We start from the raw sequence: 23,059 nt of genomic DNA, 5'->3' as shown, positions 1-23,059 counted from the left end.
TTGTTGTTGTTGTGGTCTTCAGTCCTGAGACTGGTTTGATGCAGCTTCTTCATCTCCCAGTACTTACTGCAACCTACATCCTTCTGAATCTGCTTAGTGTATTCATCTCTTGGTCCCCCTCTACAATTTTTACCCTCCACGCTGCCCTCCAATACTAAATTGGTGATCCCTTGTTGCCTCAGAACATGTCCTACCAACCAATCCTTTCTTCTGGTCAAGTTGTACCACAAACTCCTCTTCTCCCCAATCCTATTCAGTACCTCCTCATTAGTTATGTGATTTACCCATCTAATCTTCAGCATTCTTCTGTAGCACCACATTTCGAAAGCTTCTTTTCTCTTCTTGTCCAAACTATTTATCGTCCGTGTTTCACTTCCATACATGGATACACTCCATACAAATACTTTCAGAAACGACTTCCTGACATTTAAATCTATACTCGATGTTAACAAATTTTTCTTCTTCAGAAACGCTTTCCTTGCCATTGCCAGTCTACATTTTATATCCTCTCTACTTCAACCATCATCAGTTACTTTGCTCCCCAAATAGCAAAACTCCTTTACTACTTTAAGTGTCTCATTTCCTAATCTAATTCCCTCAGCATCACCCGATTTAATTCGACTACATTCCATTATCCTCGTTTTGCTTTTGTTGATGTTCATCTTATATCCTCCTTTCAAGACATTGTCCATTCCGTTCAACTGCTCTTCCAAGTCCTTTGCTGTCTGTGACAGAATTACAATGTCATCGGCAAACCTCAAAGTTTTTATTTCTTCTCCATCGATTTTAATACCTACTCCGAATTTTTCTTTTGTTTCCTTTACTGCTTGCTCAATATACAGATTGAATAACATTAGGGAGAGGCTACAACCCTGTCTCAATCCCTTCCCAACGACTGCTTCCCTTTCATGCCCCTCGACTCTTATAACTGCCATCTGTTTCTGTACAAATTGTAAATAGCCTTTCGCTCCCTGTATTTTGCCCCTACCGCCTTCAGAATTTGAAAGAGATTATTCCAGTCAACATTGTCAAAAGCTTTCTCCAAGTCACCAGATGCTAGAAACATAGGTTTGGCTTTTCTTAATCTAGCTTCTAAGATAAGTCATAGGGTCAGTATTGCCTCACGTGTTCCCTTATTTCTACGGAATCCAAACTGATCTTCCCCGAGGTCGGCTTCTACCAGTTTTTCCATTCGTCTGTACAGAATTCGCGTTACTATTTTACAGCCGTGACATATTAAAGTGACAGTTCAGTAATTTTCACATCTGTCAATGCCTGCTTTCTTTGGGATTGGAATTATTATATTCTTCTTGAAGTCCGAGGGTATTTCACCTGTCTCATACATTTTGCTCACCAGATGGTAGAGTTTTGTCAGGACTTGCTCTCCCAAGGCTGTCAGTAGTTCGAATGGACTTGTTTCGACTTAGGTCTTTCAGTGCTCTATCAAATTCTTCACGCAGTATCATATGTCCCATTTCCTCTTCATCTACATCCTCTTCCATTTCCATAATATTGTCCTCAAGAACATCGCCCTTGTATAGTCCCTCTATATACTCCTTCCACCTTTCTGCTTTCCCTTCTTTGCTTAGAACTGGGTTTCCATCTGAGCCCTTGATATTCATACAAGTGGTTCTCTTTTCTCCAAAGGTCTCTTTAATTTTCCTGTAGGCAGTATCTATCTTACCCCTAGTGAGGTAAGCCTCTACATCCTTACATTTGTCCTCTAGCCATCCCTGCTCAGCCATTTTGCACTTCCTGTCGATCTCATTTTTGAGACGTTTGTATTCCTTTTTGCCTGCTTCATTTACTGCATTTTTATATTTTCTCCTGTCATCAGTTAAATTCAGAGTTGAACAGAGAGGTGTGCAATTCAAGTAATCGGCAAGGTACAATGGCAAGTAAACATCTTCACTTGCTGTGGGCAGGGCCTCCTATGTGACGACGTCACGGTTTGGCAGTGTCTTGACTGCCAAGGAGCAGACACGCTCTCCAAAAATACAAACAGTAATGAACAAAGGAAGCTCTAAAATGAAATGCTGCTTACATCTCATTGAGCCTTCAATATGGATGTTATATTTAATTTATACTGTATCTGCTCCAAGTTACGAAGTAATTGTGATCTGTACACCTAATGAAACAAATACGAGACAATCAATGTGTAAGGTTGATGATGTCATTTTGTAATTAGAGTAGATATTTTTTTTTTCCTTTCGGTGTAAATAGCTGCAAAGGAGCAGAGTACAAGTCTTCCAAGGGCTAAGCATGGTTCTAATGAGACACTGCTGTGCAGGGCCACCATATAAAGATAAGTAATGGTGCATATTCTTAAGCAACCTTTATCACAGATACCGTTACAGAGTGTTCCTCCAAACTAATGTGTCGTAAATAAGATACGTGACCACAGTTCTTTTACTGTGCCGGAGGTGTGTAAGAAATTTATATATTTATGTCTGGCTTTAGTTTTCTATTCTTGAAGCTGCTGTAACTTTTCTCATCTGTTTCATTACCAGGTACGGAGGCAAAATTAGCTAACAGCAAAAAATTATGAAACAAACTATTATTTCAAAAATAAAAACATCCTATACAGGACAATGACTTCCCTGGCATTGTTCGACATTCTCAGATTAGAATGACACTTTTAAGTAACCAATGTGAACTCCAATAGTCGGAAAGCTCTCGTCTATGTGGTGCACATAAGATTATGTATTACGTACGGAACGTGTCCTCACCTGTGAGATGGCACGCAACTTCTGCAGGTCATCCTTCAGCACAGCGTTCAACTCGCGTTCAGACACCTGGTACCTGAACATCAGGTCCGGGGTCACCTCCACATTCTCCAGCCATGGTGGATCCTGTAGGCAGAAGGAAATGTCCAATGCAGCAAAGCTACTGGAAGTGTTGCTACCTATACAGTGAGTAGGAGCCCTGTCAGGGACACAATGTTGTGAAATTACAAAGTACCGCTTTAGGAAATTGACGTCTAGGCAATGACTTTCAAATACTATAAGTGTGAAGAAAAACAAAGAGGGTCAGTCAGTAACATAAGACCAAAAAACACAGTGGAAAGTGTGCCAATTTTCTAAAAATAACTAGCAGGTAAAAAGTTCTATGATCTTGTGGAAATTCTCGTGCTAAACTACAGAAAGTAGACCACAAAGAAGCACCTATAGGTACTGTATCATAGTTCTTTTTTTAGCCAACTGCATATTATTTCTTTTTAAGTAGTGTAATTATACAACCTGTGGGAATACAGAGCCATTTGTGTACATATAAAAAAAAATGGTTGGGGCAGCTGCATTTGAAAAGTAGGGGATCCCTGGGCCCGAGTGGCAGTATGACACAAATTTTCATTTGTCACAACATATTCATTACACTGCATGTTTGTGATTCCCAACCAGTTTCTGTTGATATCATTTTAATATATGATGAATGTAACTCAATTTAAAAACATTGTACACTCTCTGATCAGAAGTACACAGACAGTTATTGGGCATGCGCCCACCCTTCACCACTGTGGTAGTTTGAACTCTGAACTTTCAATGAGGTGTCTGTATGTCAGTGGAAGAATGGCAGCCCACGCTTTCTCAACACCTGAAGTCAGAAAAGGTAGTGACGTCAGACACTGTGGCCGGAGCAAAGTCGAAATCCTAACTTATCTCAATCCTTTTTTAATTAAGTCATTCAGCATTTGGCTGTTAAAAATGTTATTTACTGTGACTGCAATTTTGACACGCAGTCATTGTCAAGCATTCTGAAAGCAAAAAAGTCTCCATATAAAGTATGCTACACTGAAAAAATTAAGTAATTGTTCCACGGGATTGGCACTCTGGACAGGTCAGTCCATTTTTTGAAATGTCGTCATCCACAAACCGTTGCCCCACGTACGCTGCTTTAAGACAGTGTGCGTCGTCATGCCTATGCTAACATTCATCAACTCTACTGTTCCTCTACTGTATGCAGGACAACACTCTGCAAAATCTCTTCGTAGCCTTCTGCTTTTTCTTAAGCGCAATATGGTGAATGCACCTAACCACAAAAAACACCCCCACCTTGTAACACCACCTCCTTTGTACTTCACTATTGGCACCACACACGATGGCACTTTATCGAGGCGTCGACCAAAGCCAAACCCTTACGATGGATTGCCGTACTGTACAGCGTGATTTGTCTCATATTCGGAATTAATTAGTTTTCTGCATGATAGTTTTACCACTCAATATACAGATTTTCAGCTGTAAGTGCTGTGAAACTGGTAGTGCCTAAGAGTAAAAGGATTTTACAGCTGAAGCCATTTCACTTCTCAAGATGATACACTGTGGAAGTGGCTGCCCAGACTACAAAAGTTTTTGATTTTTTACAACCGTCCTCTGCAATGCTCGACAATCGGTGTCCATCAGTACATGGGGTTTACCTGGTCTCAGTTTATCTGTGGTTGTTCCTCCACAATCACCTCACCGAGAGTCTACTTGGGCAAGTTTAGAAGGGTTAAAATGTCTATGATGAATTTCTAACTCAGGTGACATCCAACGACTGACACACATTTGGAGTCCCTGAGTTCTACTGACTGACCCAATCTACTATTATCACTTTTCTACTGAGAAAAAAGTACTTTTATACTGGCAGGACCACATCTCGTGACTTCTAGTGGTTAATTCCACATTACATACGGGTGTCGAGATGCTTTCGATCGGACAGTCTATTTCAACAAGCCGAAGATGTTTGGTTTATTGGTTGATAATGTTTGTATTCTGTAGCATCTGCAGCTATTTTACATTGCCACACTGATACAAGAAACCCCACAAAAACACAAATGCAGATACTGTAAGAGCCAAAGCACTCTAAGGACATTTTGTGATTCCAAACAGTTATTTTTGTGTTTCAACGTGAAATTTATAGATACATTTGCTTGTATTAGCAAATCACAGAGAATAAAATTAAAGCTGGTGCTGTTACAAGACATTGCCTTAACAGTCCCTATAGCAGAAGACTAACTGCACATACCTTCAGGATAGGTCTCCGCTTCGATGTTCCCTCAGACGAGCCATTATCCATTCTCTCCCAAAGCATGTCCTGCGATAAGGAAAACAACACAATTAGTATTGCCTCTCACAATAATATAAATAATAATAATAATTATTATTATTATCAATAAACATTAAATTGCAATAAAGCTTTTCCGATTCTGTGGCAATATACATTTTTAGATATATTGATAATGCTTTACATATATATATGATCACTAAATTTGCTGTAATCCCTCATTATGACACTTCCGGTTGTTACGATGGCTTTCTTTGACCGGAGCTGCTATTATTCAGTCCGGTAGCTCCTCAATTGGCATCACGAGGCTGAATGCACCCCAGAAAATAGCAACAGTGGCATGAAAGCCCGGATGGTCACCCATCCAAATTCCGGCCATGCCCGTGAGTGCTTAACTTCAGTGATCTGACGGGAATTTGTGTATACAATGTGGCAAAGCCGTTGCCATGACTATTTCCTGAAACACTGTCTAGTCTGAGGCCAGGGATTTAAGAGCTCTTTTCGTAAACTGTTCCATTCCTTTTCACCTTCACGTATGAATCAACATCTGCCCACAGACTTAAGTCTTAATAGCATCCCACGCACTGCTACCAGTAACAGACCTATATTTTTACCTAAACTGTCAATATTTGTCCACTTTTTCAATGCAGGTAAAGTTGCAGAGGTGTCAGATGGACTCAGTATGAATGAGTCTTACACAACTGAAACTCATAACAAATTCAAGAGTATTAAATACATATTTTTGTGGTCAAAAAAACTGTGTCCTTAACCATTTTTACGCCTGTTCAAAAGGAGCAAAATTGCAAGTTAGGGTTGAGGTTACACAGGGGAAAAGCAATCACTAATGAGTAATAGCTGAAAATTTGCTCATCCACTCAACCATTTGGGATAAAATACACGTGCTTCACAAACACATCATCATCATCATCGTTTTACGTGTGGGATTAGACATCAGCCAGTTTCATTTTCACAAAGTATATGTCCGTCATTTCCTTGTCTGACCTCTGTCTCTCCTTCCTTTCAGGTTCCAGTTTAGCACTTTCTTGTGTAGTGTTTCATCACTCATCCTATCGTCATATCTCTGTATTCAATTGCTTCCTCATTAATAGCATGTACATTACAACTCATTTCAAACATCTTCATTTTTTAATGAAATATCTTCTTGTGCTGCCTTTCACTCTCCTCAAGAATCTCATCTCTCCTGCTTGTATTCTGCTGTCACCTTTCCTTTAATTAATCTACCTCTCACTTTCATACAACAGTAATGGTATCCCTACATTGTCAACATAGGACTGTGGTTTGGAAACTGTGCCTGTTTCTGTTTATTGTTCCACACAATGCTCGAAATTTGAGCAGTTTTTCATCTGTACTATTACGATAAGCATAAGTCGTGTTGCAGCCGAGGTATTTAGAATGTGATACCTGTTCAATAATAATAACTGCTACCTTTAACTTGGATGCTACTTTACCAAATTGTGGGTCCCTAACCTAATCCAGTTATTCAACTGGAGAAAGAGGACCTACAGTCTAATGTGATCTCTGAACCACTTTTGCTATTGGTGGCTCCTCACATCATTAAGAGGAGAACGCTCGATTAAGGGCAGATCGAAAATTTCCATTGTGGGATTTGATCTCGAAATGTTTCAGTTTCCAAGCACGCATTTTGCCGCTGAAAGCTGTTCAATAACTTCACTGCTAATTAATATTTTCGCTTTACTGGGTATTTACCTCGAAAGGCCATAATTATCACTTTATAAAATGAAATTTTCAGTTTTTATTCTGTACATATTTGCTTCAGTCAAAGTACAGCTATCTTGAAGACATCTTCACTACAACTACATTGCTGGCATTCAGAATAAACACTTTCACAGAATTGTCAATAATGTGAAACATTAGTCACACACCAAAGTGCAACCTGTACTGTAGCAGTGCTGTCATTTTGAAAGATGAGCACCATGCGGAACAGGGGGACCACACCAAGTGATCAAAAAGTCACAGAAAATGTGAAAAAAATTATTGAAAAATGTATGTATTAGTTTTGCAGGCTGTTGAAGCTATCTACTGAAGGAGCTGCACGAACTGAAAGAAATTTTGACATCAACGGATGCAGAATTGAAGATAACACAAAGATGTTGGGGATGTTGTGCATTCCAACGAGAACAAATCTAATCCAAACTGCAAATACAAAGCTATGGGGGCCAGCTTTTAACATTTTACAAAAACAATGAAAGGGAGACATAAACCACTCACTCACAACTTACGGGAATTCTGTGATCTCTATGCAGACATCTGGTGGCACGTATCTCCGGACGGGGTCATCGCTATGTATTTTGCAGCCCTAGGCAAGAATTGAAAAATGACTCTCCCTCTTTGTTTACTACCTTTGGTCACCCCGGTATGACCCCCCTCCTCACCACCATCACCAACGGCATGACAATACCAATTTCCTATTACACTTTTAATCGTTGAATTAAGGTGACCAGACATCACCATTTTCTGGGGACAGTCCTCAATTTTCATGCTTTGTCCTGTCCTCAGTTTCTTACTTTTTGTCCTCAATTTTTGGAATTTCCCAAAATAAATGAATTAGGGGCTCATTTTTTTCACTGTTTGATCTGAAATTAAATACAGGGATTTTTCAAAAAAAAAAAAAAAACCTGATTTTGGATGGCAATAGTTACGAAACATGGAACGCGCCAGCAAGGAATTGTGTGCTGTTTGAATGGGCATGGCCTAGAGTTCATTCAATTGCTGTTAGATGTCAGTCAATGTATCTTCTCAGTTTGCGTCAGTCAGAAGTAAGATGGCATGCAGTCAACAGAAGGTGTTTTGTACGTTTGCAAAGAGTGAATCAGTGACTATTACCAGCCAGTGTGCTTTTTGTCAGTGTTTGGCACTGATCTGCTTGCACCCAAAACCATTTGTCATTGGTATTGCCAATTTGAAGGCAAGATACTTGTGCAAAGGTAAGAGTATGAACTCTTCTTTTTTCAGGAAAAAGCTGTGACTGGAATGAGCTACCTTCAGATGCTGCACAATTAGAATTATCCACAACTACAGGAGGACTCTGGTGACTTCATTTTCCAACAGGCTGGAACTCCACCACATTGCACAACATTGCACATCAGCTTCCCAATGACACTCTGCCTCAACGCCGGGTAGAGTGTGTGGGACCCCGAGACACTGCTCTGCATTCTCGGCCCCCAAGACTGCCAGACATGACCCCGTGCAATTTTCTTCTTGTGACGATGACATAGAAGTACTGAAGATCAAAATAACAGCTGCCATAACTTCTGTAAAAGCAGCTCCATTATATAAAGTTTATGACGAACGTGGCTATCATCTAAGTGTCAATTGTGCTGCAGCTAGTCGACACAGAGCATTTGTATTTGCATAGCTAAAACTTTAATATTTTGTGAGTATTTTGCTATTCATCCGGTGTTTGTAGCATGTTTTTATCGATAAATATGGAGTTGTGAAATCAGGTCATTCTTTTTGAAACACCACATATTTCCGCCCTCTGCCACCCTATGCGACTCCCTAGTCTTTCCTAATGGCACAAATGGCGCCGCCTCTGTTAAAGTATTTGTCGAATCCGTGGCACACAAAATCGCTGCTGCATTACATTCCGAAGATGGACTGACGACTATTAGGCAAGAGGTCATAATGTTTTGGCTCATCAATTTACGTCACGTCAGTTGCGTACCTCCGCCCCTGTGGCGGCCCCGTCCGCATCGCGACAGCTGTCGCCGTCGGAGCGCAGGAAGGAGTAGGTGTAGGAGGAACTCGACTGCCCCCGCCCCCGCAGCCCGGACCCCGAGCCGCTGTCCTCCGCTTCCGTCTCCTCCTCGCCCGATGTGCGGCAGCATTTCTGTGAGCCGTCTGACGCGCCCTGCACAGAATGCGGACACGTGTTACACTCGCCGTAGTGAATTATTCCTGAAAAAAGCTCTACAGGTATCGAGTAAGATCACATTAAGATTTCAACTCGGTACAAAGACTGACAACTTGCATTAAGTGTACATAAATTGAAAATTGCGCACTCCACAGAATGTAGAAAAGTGGTAATCTGGAACTACAATATCAGTGAATCACAATAGTAATCAGTCAACTCTTACAAATGTAACACTTTTGTAAGCATGTGAAATGGAACAATCCCTAGGGCCAGTCATAGGTAAAGCAGTTGGCTCACTTCGGTTCACTGGTACGATACTAGGGAAATGCAGTCAGTTTGAAGCTTATAAATCATTCGTGTGTTCCACCTTAGAACACTGCTCAAGTGTGTGGTACCTGTACACAGTAGGAGTAACAAGGGATACTGGACGTGAACAGACAAGGGTGCCACGAATGGTCTCAGGTCTGTTCGACCCGAGGGAAAGAATCGTGGAAATCCAGAATGAGATTTTCACTCTGCAACGGAGTGTACGCTGATATGAAACTTCCTGGCAGATTAAAACTGTGTGCCAGGCCGAGACTCGAACTCGGGACCTTTGCCTATCGCGAGCAAGTGCTCTACCAATTGAGCTACCCAAGCACGACTCACGACCTGTCCTCACAGCTTTACTTCTGCCGGTATCTCGTCTCCTACCTTCCAAACTTAACAGAAACTCTCCCGCGAACCCTGCAGAACTAGCACTCCTGAAAGAAAGGATATTGCGGAGACATGGCTTAGTCACAGCCTGGGGGATGTTTCTAGAATGAAATTTTCACTCTACAGCGGAGTGTGCGCTGATATAAAACTTCCTGGCAGATTAAAACTGTGTACCGGACCGAGACTCATTTGTATCTTAACGCTCATTTCATACCGGTAACACTTGGTAAGTTGCCATATTTGACCTCCTTTCTTCTCGAAATCACTTCGTCAGCACGTTGCAGGTGCCACAAAGTGCACAGCAACAGATGTTATCCCAACTCGGAAGCACACATACGATTGAATGTTTCAACTTCTGTAGGTGCAATTGTGCCGTTTCACACACAGATCTGTGGTCATATTCGTTCTGGTACAATGTGTAGCAGCAGGGTGGAGGTAGTGACTTTAAACAATGTGCTCACTGTGCACTGAAAGGAACTGTAGACAGGCTGAAATATTATTGTATCTCATTGCTACCTATCAGAACCTCTCGGAGAGCATTAAAGATAAACACCAGTCCTAATTGTCCAATTGTAAAGTGACCTGCTTCCAAATTACATACAAAAATAACTACTATTTCAGTATACATAGAATTCAAAAACGATGCTTTGCTGATTAACATTGTTCTTATGTGAGAAACACAATATAAATGTGAAATTAATATTGTAACTAATCGAAAGAAATGTAGCACATGGTCAGGATGTACCAGTAAACCTATCATTATAAAATTACTACAGCAAATTAAATAGAACATATAAATAAAGCACGTCAATTGAATCTCCGATATATGTTTGCACTAAAATTCAGGCACTAGTTGATTTGTTATAAACAAATTTAGAAATGTAATTGTTACCTGTAACATAATTAGTCAGAAAATGTTATATTAACTCGTAACTAAGTTGAAAATAGGTTCACCTCGTTCAGCACTGAGACTGGAAATTTTTAGCAATGTGTATCTCATATTCGGTTTAACTTTTAATTGTGATTTTAGATAAAATCGTAATTTTCATTGTACGTAATTGTTAACAAAAGTATAAATACAGGTCACCAAGGCGCCTCGGAGCACTCGTTTTTTGGCTAGGGTTGGGAGCAAATGTATTGTAGGTTCACTCTTTTGTCGATTGTTGTGAACTCTGTGTCGTTTGATGTCAACTTTTGGTAAACGTGACGTAACCGGTACAGTTCACTAGGCTCGGACACCAGAGTCCTGGAAATATATCGGTGTTAAAACTGCACTGTACTTTGGGATTTATTTGGGAGTCTTCAGCAATTCTTTTCACAGGCTGCACAGTGACGAGACGAATCCGGGAATTTTACAAAACCCCAAAAACTACCGTATTTACTCCAATCTATGCCGCACTCGAATCTAAGCCGCACCTGAAAAATGAGACTCGAAATCGAGGGAAAAAAAATTTCCCGAATCTAAGTTGCACCTGAAATTTGCGACTCGAGATTCAAGGGTAAAGAAAAGTTTTAGGCCGCACCTCCAAATCGAAACAAAGTTGGTCCATTGTAATATGAGACACAATTTAGGTCGAATGAATGACGATACAGCTACAGTAGTTTGGTTCGAGTCTTAAGCTTAGCAGTTAAGCTTTACCAGGTAGCCACTGCTATGCGTCAGGCGCTCCGTCCGTATTTATACGGGTACCCTTCCTTTTTCACGTGCTTCGTCTGGTTTGAATTGATTGCTTATTTTTCTTTGATCTGATAAGCGCCGTTCTCTTTGTTACAGGTGTTTACGTCACTCTAAGCTGAAAATGCATGAGTTTAGTGAAAATTTTTTTCCGTTTGAAAATCTTTGCAGGCGCCTCTTTAGTACATTACATTCTGCACAGAAATTAGAGTCATCTTAGATTTAAAAATCTAGTCAATTGCCGTGCTTCATTTCTTACTGTATCACTATTCGGCATAAGAATAATACGAATATAAACATGACACGATATGTATATTCTTCCGCGATTGCTGCTGTCTCACTCTAGTTTCGTAGTTAATTAGGCAGACAGGATTTAAATGAGATAGCAGCAAACACGAAAGAATACGTGGCAAAATGTTTATATTCGTATTATTCTTATGGTGAAAAGAATACTGCATGTGATTCACAATTCATAAAAGTTCCTATTACCAACCATCTCTTCTCACAGGTAGGAAAAATTTCAGAACGTAGAGTTGGCCATATTGACAAACATCCCAAACAGTCTTGCCAGTCGGTTTTTCGTAGTACATTGAAATGCTGCTACATTCGAAGACGAACAATACGGAATTTGTATTTACTTCGTTAGGTAATGTATGAAAATGCAGTGGGTGAAACTCGGGGCGGAGAAAAAAAGCTCGTCTTCCACCTTCTTTTTTAAATTTATTTACTGACGCAGAGGTTTTGGCGCCAGCATTTATCTTTATGCCTGCAAAGCATGCCATTGTAGCGCTACATATATTCGACGGCAGAAGTTAGTTGTGGCAGCACTTATCAACATTTTTCAGAACTTCCGCTTACTTTTCACTCGATTCTAAGCCGCAGGCAGGTTTTTGTATTACAAAAACCGGAAAAAAGTGCGGCTTAGATTCGAGTAAATGCGGTAAACAACTCTCAATGTTGGTAGAATTGACGTGAAAACAACAGTGCACCGACTGGGCATTTCATGCAAAACATTTGCAATGCGGAGATGGGAAAACATAAACATCTCAACGAGGCGGAGGAGCCGTAGACAGGCACTTGCCGATACTAAACCGGACTCACCCTGTTCAGCACGGAAGCTGCGACAGAGGCTGCACTGGAGCCGGGCTCCACTTTGACGGAAGTGGCGCAGGAGGCGGGCCGCGGCAGTGGCTGGTGCTGGTACGACTGGTGGTGCTGTCGGTGCTGGTTTTGGTGCTGCTGCCCGACGGAGCTCTGCTGGCAGGCCGACTCCGGCAGCGGCACCGACGCCGACACTCCGCTCCTGGCTGCTCCCGTCAGCTTCTCGGCAGAAGAGACAGTCAGCGGCTGCGGTGGTGGTGGCACAGCAAAACGCGGCAATTCGAGTGAGGGCGAGAGCGAGAGCGTGCGTGTGCGGCAAAACGGGAGGCGCGGCCGGCCCCTGTGACGTTCTCGTAATTCCCGCACTGCCGTAATACGATTTTGTGTACCCGCAGTTTTCGAAAATTGAAAATGAACAGTATTGAAAGTTAGGCACTGTTGCGGACACCATTTTAACGGCGCCACTGACAAGTGCAGTCAGTCTGCAAAAGTGCGTCGGCACCGCAGGTAGCAGTCCGACGAGTGCTCGCGTGTCGCGTGTTGTGCCCTGTGACGTGTACGGACTTAAATGTCAAATGCTGTGGCACCCTTAAGTAATTACTTCAAGGGGGCAGACTGCATATAACTAACAAGGGAACCTCCCCATCGCACCCCCCTCAGATTTGGTTATAAGTTAGCACAGCAGATAGGCCTTGAAAAACTGAACACAGATCAATCGAAAAAACAGAAAGAAGTTGTGTGGAACTATGAAAAAATACACAAAATATACAAACTGAGTAGTCCATGCGCAAGATAGGCAACATTTAGGATAATGTGAGCTCAGGAGTGCCGTGGTCCCGTGGTTAGCGTGAGCAGCTGCGGAACTAGAGGTCCTTGGTTCAAGTCTTCCCTCGAGTGAAAAGTACAATTTTTTATTTTCAGACAATTATCACAGTTCAGGCACCCACACATAATCAACTTTGCTCTCCAAAATTCCAGGACTGTTGAGATTTGCTTGGACATATACAGGATTTGACGGTCTACACACGGAAAAATTTTAAAACATTAAAAACATATGTTTTGGCAGAGCACAGAGAAAACTGTGCGACTGTGAAACTGTTGCATTCATTTCTTGCAGTTTATGTGACACACTCTTATGTTTTCATCACTTTTTTGGGAGTTATTATCACATCTACAAGAAAACCTAAATCAGGCAAGGTACAAGAATCCTTTTACCCATTCGCCAAGTCTGCAAGTTAGGTGGGTCGACGACATATTCCTGTCATGTGACGCACATGCCGTCACCAGTGTCGTATATAATATATCAGACGTGTTTTCCTGTGGAGGAATCGGTTGACCTATGACCTTGCGATCAAATGTTTTCGGTTCCCATTGGAGAGGCACATCCTTTCGTCTACTAATCGCACGGTTTTGCGGTGCAGTTGCAAAACACGGACACTAAACTTATTACAGTGAACAGAGACGTCAATAAACGAATGGACAGATCATAACTTTGCAAAAATAAAGTAAGTAAACTTTCGCTCGAGGGAAGACTCAAACCAAGGACCTCTGGCTCCAGAGCTGCTCACGCTAACCACGGGACCACGGCACTCTTGTGCTCACATCATCCTTGATGTTGCCTATCTTGCACAGAGACTACTCAGTTTGTATATTTTGCTTATTTTTTTCATAGTTCCACACAACTTCTTCCTGTTTTCTCGATTGATCTGTGTTCAGTTTTTCAAGGCCTATCCACTGTGCCAAATTATAACTAACTCTGAGGGGGGTGCGATGGGGAGGTTCCCTTGTAAGTATAAACATCAGCTGTTAATTGATGGCCGTGCTTTATAAGTATCACCTCCGCAGCCAATTTGTTTGCGTCGTTGCCTTTGGTGTGAAAGGACTCGGGTTCAGATATTTTCTGAGCTAGGGAGGTCTGAAATGGCCTCGTCAGGCCGAATAAGAAGCTGCTCGAGTATTAAAGGACGGCAGCGTGAGGATTCGTCTACTGGCAGTAACAGCTGGAGGGCTCAGTGACGTGTCGATTGCACGCCCCACGATCACAGATCACTCCTCGTAAGCAGAAAAGGGTCAGTCGTAACAGGTCTAAGGTCTAATCTGTGAGTGGTGCTAAGAAAGTAGTAACCTGTACCCCAAGTTCAGCCTGAAATGGGATACTGTCTCTCCAACATCCTCCCTACACCATGCCGGCCATCATAGATAACAGCCTGGGCAAACCCTATCACATTCCCAAACCATTAGCCCAACCACAAGGTTCCTACCCGTGCAATCGTCCTCACTATAAAACTTGGCCCACTCGCCCTCCCACTACCACCTACTCGAGCCTCGACACTACTAAATCCTACAATTGCACGGGCAGAGGACACGTCAAACCACACGTGCTCTGTTCACTGCACAACACTTTATACAGGGTGTTACAAAAAGGTACGGCCAAACTTTCAGGAAACATTCCTCACACACAAAGAAAGAAAATATGTTATGTGGACAAGTGTCCGGAAACGCTTACTTTCCATGTTAGAGCTCATTTTATTACTTCTCTTCAAATCACATTAATCGTGGAATGGAAACACACAGCAACAGAACGTACCAGCGTGACTTCAAACACTTTGTTACAGGAAATGTTCAAAATGTCCTCCGTTAGCGAGGATACGTGCATCCACCCTCCGTCGCACGGAATCCCTGATGCGCTGATGCAGCCCTGGAGAATGGCGCATCGTATCACAGCCGTCCACAATACGAGCACGAAGAGTCTCTACATTTGGTACCGGGGTTGCGCAGACGAGAGCTTTCAAATGCCCCCATAAATGAAAATCGAGAGGGTTGAGGTCAGGAGAGCGTGGAGGCCACGGAATTGGTCCGCCTCTACCAATCCGTCGGTCACCAAATCTGTTGTTGAGAAGCGTACGAACACTTCGACTCAAATGTGCAGGAGCTCCATCGTGCAGGAACCACATGGTGTGTCGTACTTGTAAAGGCACATGTTCTAGCAGCACAGGTAGAGTATCCCGTATGAAATCATGATAACATGCTCCATTGAGCATAGGTGGAAGAACATACTGAAGAAACTAAAATGAACTCTAACATGGAAATTAAGCATTTCCGGACACATGTCCACATAACATCTTTTTTTTTATTTGTGTGTGAGGAATGTTCCCTGAAAGTTTGGCCGTACCTTTTAGTAACGCCCTGTATAGGCACGACCATCACTACACTGGCTGAGCATACGAATGAGCACAGAACAACTGCCCGACTAGGCATGTCTGGCAGCCAGCCGCCGAGAACATTCTGCAGTACGACTTGAGGAACTTTGGTGCCTGCCACTACTGTGTCACATGCACTACTCAACTCCCCCAATTCAAAATTAGTTTCCCCGTCCTCCAGGGATGGCAACTTGCCCACCAAAACATCCTCACACCCTGACACCGTCCTCGACTTAATTCCGCTAATGCGCGTCTCCCTCTTTTTTCACTATATATAAACACAAGAACCCAGTAAATCTTCAGATGTAGCCCATCACAATAGGGCTTTCTTTCACGAGTGAGCAGCTACAGTACTGCAGAATATCAATTGAATTTGAGGTCAATGCCATATAGGTGACTTAACAGAGACTTATAAGAAAGTACATGTAAATTGAAATGGGATCACTAATATGAGCTGCAGTGGGACAATAAGCAGAATCAGCAGTGATGAATGAAAATGTGTGCCGGACCGGAATTCGAACCCAGAAACTCCTGCTTACTAGGCAGGTGCAGTAACCACTGCGCGATCGGAAACACAGTGTTATCACAACTGCACGAACTATCTCGGTACACCTCACGGCCGAGCGCCACATATCCACAGTGCCTGTCCATTATACTCCTGTTCGCTATTTAGAGATCCCACAGGATGTCGGACGTATTTGTGCATTCGCACTGAAGGAAGTGGATCCATTGGTGGTGGTGGTGGTGGTGGGTAGTGTTTAACGTCCCGTCGACAACGAGGTCATTAGAGACGGAGCGCAAGCTCGGGTTAGGGAAGGATTGGGAAGGAAATTGGCCGTCCCCTTTCAAAGGAACCATCCCGGCATTTCCCTGAAACGATTTAGGGACATCACGGAAAACCTAAATCAGGATGGCCGGACACGGGATTCAACCGTCGTCCTCCCGAATGCGAGTACAGTGTGCTAACCACTGCGCCACCTCGCTCGGTGTGGATCCATTGCCCAGCCAGGCTTATCAATTATTTGAATGCACAGTGCCTGTTCTATCTCGGCATGCCTCGTGGCCGATTCAGATTCCCACAAACACCACCTACCTATCCGCAGTCCCTGTATAACGGACACGAAGTGCGAATAGGTACCACTCGACGGTAGTGTGGGTCGGCTGTGAGGCGTACCGAGACAGTCCGTGCAGTTGCGATAACGCTGTGTCCCAAATGGCGCAGTGGTTAACGCACCTGCCTAGTAAGCAGGAGATCCCGGGTTCGAATCCCAGTCCGGTACACATTTTCGTTCACAGCTGCCGATTCCACTTAACGCCACACTGCAGCTGATTCCAATGATCCCGCTTCGATTTACGTGTAGTGTTTCACAGCTGCTGGATCTGTGTGGTGTCTGTTCTTTCAAAAGAATACACCCTGTGCGTTCAAATAATTATTAAAACGTTACTGTGACAGTGTTCAGTCGTAGACCATTGGCAGATCACAGAGAAAGGCAGTTGATGTCAAGTGATAGAATCATTACAACTGTAATTGGTTGGATGCATAACAGTGTATATAAACTAGTGGTAGTCAATGATAATACTGCTACAGAGAACTCAATTGTGAAGTTACAATACCGTATTTGTCTGCTGCATGCACCATGTGGGAGGGATTAATTAATGCTTCCTATAGGTTGCAGGTTCCTACTTTTTAAAACTCTGAAGTACACACCTAAGTTAACAACTGATGTCTACTCCTGGTCCTTTCTGCTCTGCAATAAACACAAAGAAACTTCAGTCCCTCTATGCCACTAAACTTCAATGAAGTAGTTATTAACTGGTGCTACACAATTCAGCACTTTGTTTCACATATATCGAAGGGCAACAATGACTGCAGAACACGCAACACTCGCAAGTGCATACGGCACCTGCCACTTTTCACGCCAACTAACTGTGCTCGCCAGTTACGTTATTACGGTGGCACCTGCAACAGTACTGAACTTGCAACATCACTCATTTAAAATTGTTCAAAACTACAGATTCGTGAAAGCGTATTATGTCAATGCGGGAGTTACGGGAACCTCACACCCTGTCGTTGGGTGCCGGCCAGACCCCAGCTGCAGTCCCCTTGTCTACAGGGATGTACCCAAAAATAACCAGATTCACAACTCGGCACCCACACCCTTCCTATCAATATTTCTTCCCGACACTCTACGAACGTAATTTCTCGAGTGAGTCGGCAGTGTTAAACGCAGACTTTGATCACTGTCAGTTGACTGGTGGACAACGAAATTCTGTGACGCGATGTAAGATGGATTTTTACTAAATGACATGCAACACTTTTATCCTCTTAGGTCGACCAAAAGATGTTTGTGGAAACTGAAAGCTTACTTTAGGTAGTCTAAGTGTGGGGCACCGCACTGAGCACACTTTGACTTAATGTACGTGCACGTGGGGTGCACAACCCACCAACTCCGGAAATCGGTAAGACGTGACAGAAACTGCACTGGGGAGACTCACTCGTACTCTTGTGCCGCGGGTTGGTGGTGCCTCGGAAGTCTCAGAGAAAAAAGGACACTGGCAAGAATTTAAACAACTGAACATTTGAAGATCATACCCGAGAACTGTCATGCGGTCACTTCACTACTGAATGTCAAAGCATCACATATGCACATTTCTATGCACTGAAAGCTACAACTTACGAATCACATGTGTCACCTGCCATTATAAATGTACGAGGGCGGTTCAGAAAGTAACCTCCAATTGGTCACAGTGCGGGTTGTGGGTGGAGTAGTGACGCCATCTGTGCGTTCACGCACTCAACAGGTCAGTCGGCATCAAGCCGTGGTCGAGTGAACGTCGTACCTGCGCTAGTTTAGTTTTTGTGGCAGTTTGAAATGTGTGCTGCAATAGAAAACCCCGCCAAATGTGAAGTGCGTGCTGTCATAAGGTTTTTTACAGCCAAAGGATATTCTGCAGCAGCTATTCGTCGTGAGCTTTGTGCCGTGTACGGACTGAGAGTTACGAGTGAAGGAGTTGTCCATGAATGGGTACGTTTATTTAAAAGTGGACGAGAAAACGTTCGTGATGAAGAGAGGAGTGGTAGACCATCATTGGTGACTGACGAACTCGTTCAGACAGTTGATGCAAAAGTTCGTGAAAATCGACGTTTCTCAATGTCGGAGTTGTCTACTGGTTTTCCACAGATTTCTAAGACTCTCTTGTACGAGATAGTGACAGCAAGATTGGGTTACCGTAAGTTCTGTGCACGACGGGTGCCCAAAATTCTTACCGACCACCACAAAACTCAAAGAATGGCCTCTGCATTAGACTTTCTGTCACGTTATGAGGACGAAGGAGAACCGTTGTTAAACAGAATCGTGACCGGTGACGAAACCTGGATTAAGTACGTGAACCCTGAGACAAAAGAACAATCAAAGATGTGGGCACATTCAAATTCGCCTACCAAACCGAGAAAAGCCTCGCAAGATTTTTCTGCCAGAAAACTGATGGCAACGGTGTTTTGGGATGCCAAAGGGGTGTTGTCGGTTGAATTCGTGGAACGTGGTACGACCATTAATCGAGACGTGTACTGTGAAACAATAAAAAAGTTACGACGGGCTATACAGAACAAACGCCGTGGTATGCTGACTTCCGGTATCGTTTTTTTGCACGATAACGCCCGTCCTCACTCTGCTCGCAGAACAACGGCCCTTCTCGAGTCCTTCAAGTGGGACGTTATCAACCGTCCACCTTACAGCGCAGACCTGGCGCCAAGTGATTATCACCTCTTCACGCATTTGAAGAAATGGCTCGGGTCACAGCGGTTTGATGACGACGAAGAGCTCAAAGATGCGGTCACAGGCTGGCTCCAGGCACAAGCGGGTGATTTTTATGCAGAAGGAATTTCAAAGCTTGTGAAGAGATACGATAAGTGCCTCAATCGCTATGGAGACTATGTAGAAAAATAGTGCAAAGATGTAGTTGTAAGATGTATATATTAAAATATTTTTATTTAACTTGGTGTATTTTTTCAAATCAACCGGAGGTTACTTTCTGAACGGCCCTCGTAGATGTGAAATGGAAACATCAGAGTTATAACACAGAAGAGTTAACACAAACCCGATTGCGTCATTTCGATAGCTTAAATAGAACAGGGCTCTCTTTCAACACCCACTACAACTGCAACAGGACAAGAAGGCCCACTGCACGGTTTAATGGCACTGCATAGCTGGTCCACTGCAGAATTAGCTCCAATAATGTCAGCTGAAGTGACAGATTATGTAAGGAGCGGATCACACTGTAACCTAATAACCTATTTACACTCCAGTGATTGTTGCAAAAATCAGGACTTTCCCACATTTGCCATTTTACTGGCAGTGAGCGGAAGGGATTCTTTTTTCATTTTTACAACGAAGATTATTACAGCAATTCCTTGAGGAGTTATAACTTAAGCAAAACACTAGAGTCGTAGTCAGTCGAGACCTAACAGAGGATAATAGGATGAGAGAGAGAAGGGTCTCAGAGTGATCCAATCTCTTACCTACACCGTTTCGCATCCACCTGGAAGACATCACAGGTGACTGCACACGGTTTGCCGAATCTGAGAAGGAGAAACGGTGGATAACTTAAATTGCAAATTCACAGACTTCAGAATGAAAAAAAGTAATAAAAACACCGAAACTATGATACTGGTTACAAAATACAAGTACTTGTAAAATATTATAATGGAGGACGTAATGTGTGGCACACACATAAGATCAAAAATAATGTCGGACACAAAAAGATTGCTATGTGGGCCAATGAATAATCAAGTCCAAGTTGGTGTAAAGCTAATGGAGCATTGCGCAAACATGTTGAAGGAGATGTGATGTTTAAAGCTTTCCCAGCGTACTGATTGTTCCGTAAAAAGACGGGAGAACTGCCAGATATCAGTAACGTTCTGCCACGATATTTCGGCGCAGAGTCTTCTGGCCATCTTCAGGTGAATGCCACTGTAGTAGTACTGGCGAGTACGCGCTGAGCTCCGCTATTTAAAGCCGTACTGAGGTGACATTGCGCATGCGCTGCTCAGCGTGAAGCCTGGCGTATCGGTGACAGGTCGATTTCCATCTTTATGCAGATAACTGCGTCGACTACGAAGTTTCTCTATAACAGGATTCCGAGCAGAGTTTAGCTGATAACCGCTATCTCGATTGATGAGAGTCTCGTTGTCAGACAATCTTATTTCCACAGATTCATTGATAATCGAGCTCCAAAAGTTTGATGTACGGGCCAAAATTTTTGTGTCGTCGTAATTCGTGGATTGGTCTGTGGAAATACAATGTTCGGCGATTGCGGACTCGGTGGGTTGGAGAAGGCGAGTATGCCGTCGGTGTTCCACAATGCGTTCCCGCACAGTTCGTGTCGTTTGCCCTATATACGGTTTGCCGCATTTACACGGAATTTTGTAAACACCTGGTTTACGCAGGCCCAGGTCGTCTTTAACGGATCCCACCGGTGATGAAATTTTGGAAGGAGGACGAAAGATGACTCTCACTTGATACTTTCTCAATATTCTGCCTATCTGTGAAGAAATATTCCCAATAAATGGCCGTTCTCAAAACCTCGGTCCACCGTGCCCACGCTATCTCTGACGCCGACAGTCTTCGAGCGGAACTGGAACACCTGCAAAAAGTATTTCTGAAGAATGGATTTTCACCTAGGCAAGTGAACAGAGTGTTGCAGACCTACAAACGACGGAACAAGGAAGAGGAAGAGGCTTTCAGGTCGACTGTTTATCTATCGGGAGTGGCAGTAAGAGCAGCTGCCGTAATGCAGTGTTGTAAGTTTTTGATGTTCTGTCATAGAAGCGGAATATAGACGCAATCCTTAGCATAACAGCACAAGAAAAAAAAGGTGTGGTTACCGTGGTGCCACTCGAGTAGTGCCAAATCAGTGGCCTCAAAATGGCCTGTCCAGCAAAATGGTAATGCCACATTCAGGTAAATTCATACATAACTGTGGAAATGAGGAGTAATGCCACCTTCTTGAAAGATAAAATCCCTGCTTGCCACAACTGCAGCAATTCAGATAGGTGATGCAGCATGCCATAGCAGGTTATACCGTTGACAGTTCTGTCTGTGAAGAAGAAGGGTCCACTCATCTCCTATACCACATCATTGTGCTGTTGTGAACTGGTTGCGTATTGCAAAACTGGCCACAGAAAGTTGTTTGAACACTAACTACCAATCAGCAACAGGCAAATATTAGCACACGACAGGCTTTCGATGCGGTTTCGTTGCCATTTTCAGCAACTACGGTTGGTGCCCATTTCCAAATTAGCTTGCCAAAACCACATTCAAAAACAACTTTGTGAGTTTGTCTTTCATGTACTATTTCTTTTGTTATGCTGTATCATGTTTAGCCATTTACGTACTGATTTTTTTAAAATTTTTCATGGCCTCTATAATTACCCTGTACTGTTTTGGTCTTGGGGTATAGGGAATTATAGACATTGTATTTTGCACTGCCAACCACCAGGGCAAGCATCTGCAGACATATACGTGGTACGGCTGGGGGTACGGCTGGGGGGAGGGAGCAGGGCGACCTCTGGTACATGTGATAAACCTTTTGCATTTCTTTTGTTTTCGTCTTCTTTAAAGGCAAAGAGAAGGAGAAAAGATGAAGCGGTAGCCCATCATAGAGCCTATGCCTACCGTTAGGTATTTTTTATTTTCAGTTGTTAAAAAACAGAGGAGATTTTCTAGTACCAGTAGAGGGAAGGAAGGATTCGCGCTCAGCTAGCGAACGAGTGAGAAGCACGCAATTTTTAGTGAGTAATTGTAGACCGCCATTTTGGGGTCGCTATGAATAAGTGAGGAGTATGTATTTCGTATGTGCACCTTTTAGGAAAATACAGTATTGTGTTATTAACTGAAAGGTCATGTGAGTTGTTATTTCAAATAGTATGATAATTACAAAAACTGAAGCCCACCTGTCTAGTTTGGAAAATTACGAAGATCCTATAAGCTTAATGGGAACACGGTCAAGACTTCAAAGGTGAACACGGCAACCAAACGTAGCATTACAAAGAATGGTAAGCACAAATCTACAGCAGAGAAAGAAACTACTTCGCCCTGCAAAATAATATGAACTAATACGTACTTATTTCCAGGCATAGCTCAGCTTATTGTGCTTGTCATTCATACCAAAAAATTAATCTCATTAATTCAATACATTTTATTATCGTCTATTCCATTATTTTATTACATTATATACACCACATAGCCCGGAGGTATAGATAACAGAAATATACTGGAATGAACGAGGTGATAGCACCTCAGACTACACAAGGGTACGGAATCTCGGTTTGGCCCTTAAATATTATGCCACTTTTTCACTTGCACAAGGTGTGACACCCAAGCATTTTTCATTTTAGTAGAAACTATTTAGAAAAATTCAGATAAACATGGCCGTATTGTGTTGTAGCACCTT

At 42.9% G+C, this 23,059-nt stretch overlaps 1 protein-coding gene across 1 annotated transcript in view; it reads right to left on the bottom strand.

The window, feature by feature from the left end:
• LOC126232193 (period circadian protein-like) overlaps nt 1-23,059 on the bottom strand; it is a 169,700-nt gene that overhangs the window by 13,619 nt on the left and 133,022 nt on the right. Inside the window, exons 19-22 of the mRNA XM_049942490.1 lie at nt 12,408-12,878; nt 8,747-8,932; nt 5,002-5,070; nt 2,730-2,852 (exon numbers count right to left, since the gene is read on the bottom strand). Coding sequence (XP_049798447.1) covers nt 2,730-2,852; nt 5,002-5,070; nt 8,747-8,932; nt 12,408-12,878 — 849 coding nt within the window. The remainder of the gene's footprint in view (nt 1-2,729; nt 2,853-5,001; nt 5,071-8,746; nt 8,933-12,407; nt 12,879-23,059) is intronic.

The sequence above is a fragment of the Schistocerca nitens genome, unplaced genomic scaffold, assembly GCF_023898315.1.
Source record: "Schistocerca nitens isolate TAMUIC-IGC-003100 unplaced genomic scaffold, iqSchNite1.1 HiC_scaffold_466, whole genome shotgun sequence".
Lineage (NCBI taxonomy): Eukaryota > Metazoa > Arthropoda > Insecta > Orthoptera > Acrididae > Schistocerca > Schistocerca nitens.
Note: the sequence above shows the minus strand (reverse complement) of the source record. Positions and strands in the feature narration are given on the sequence as shown.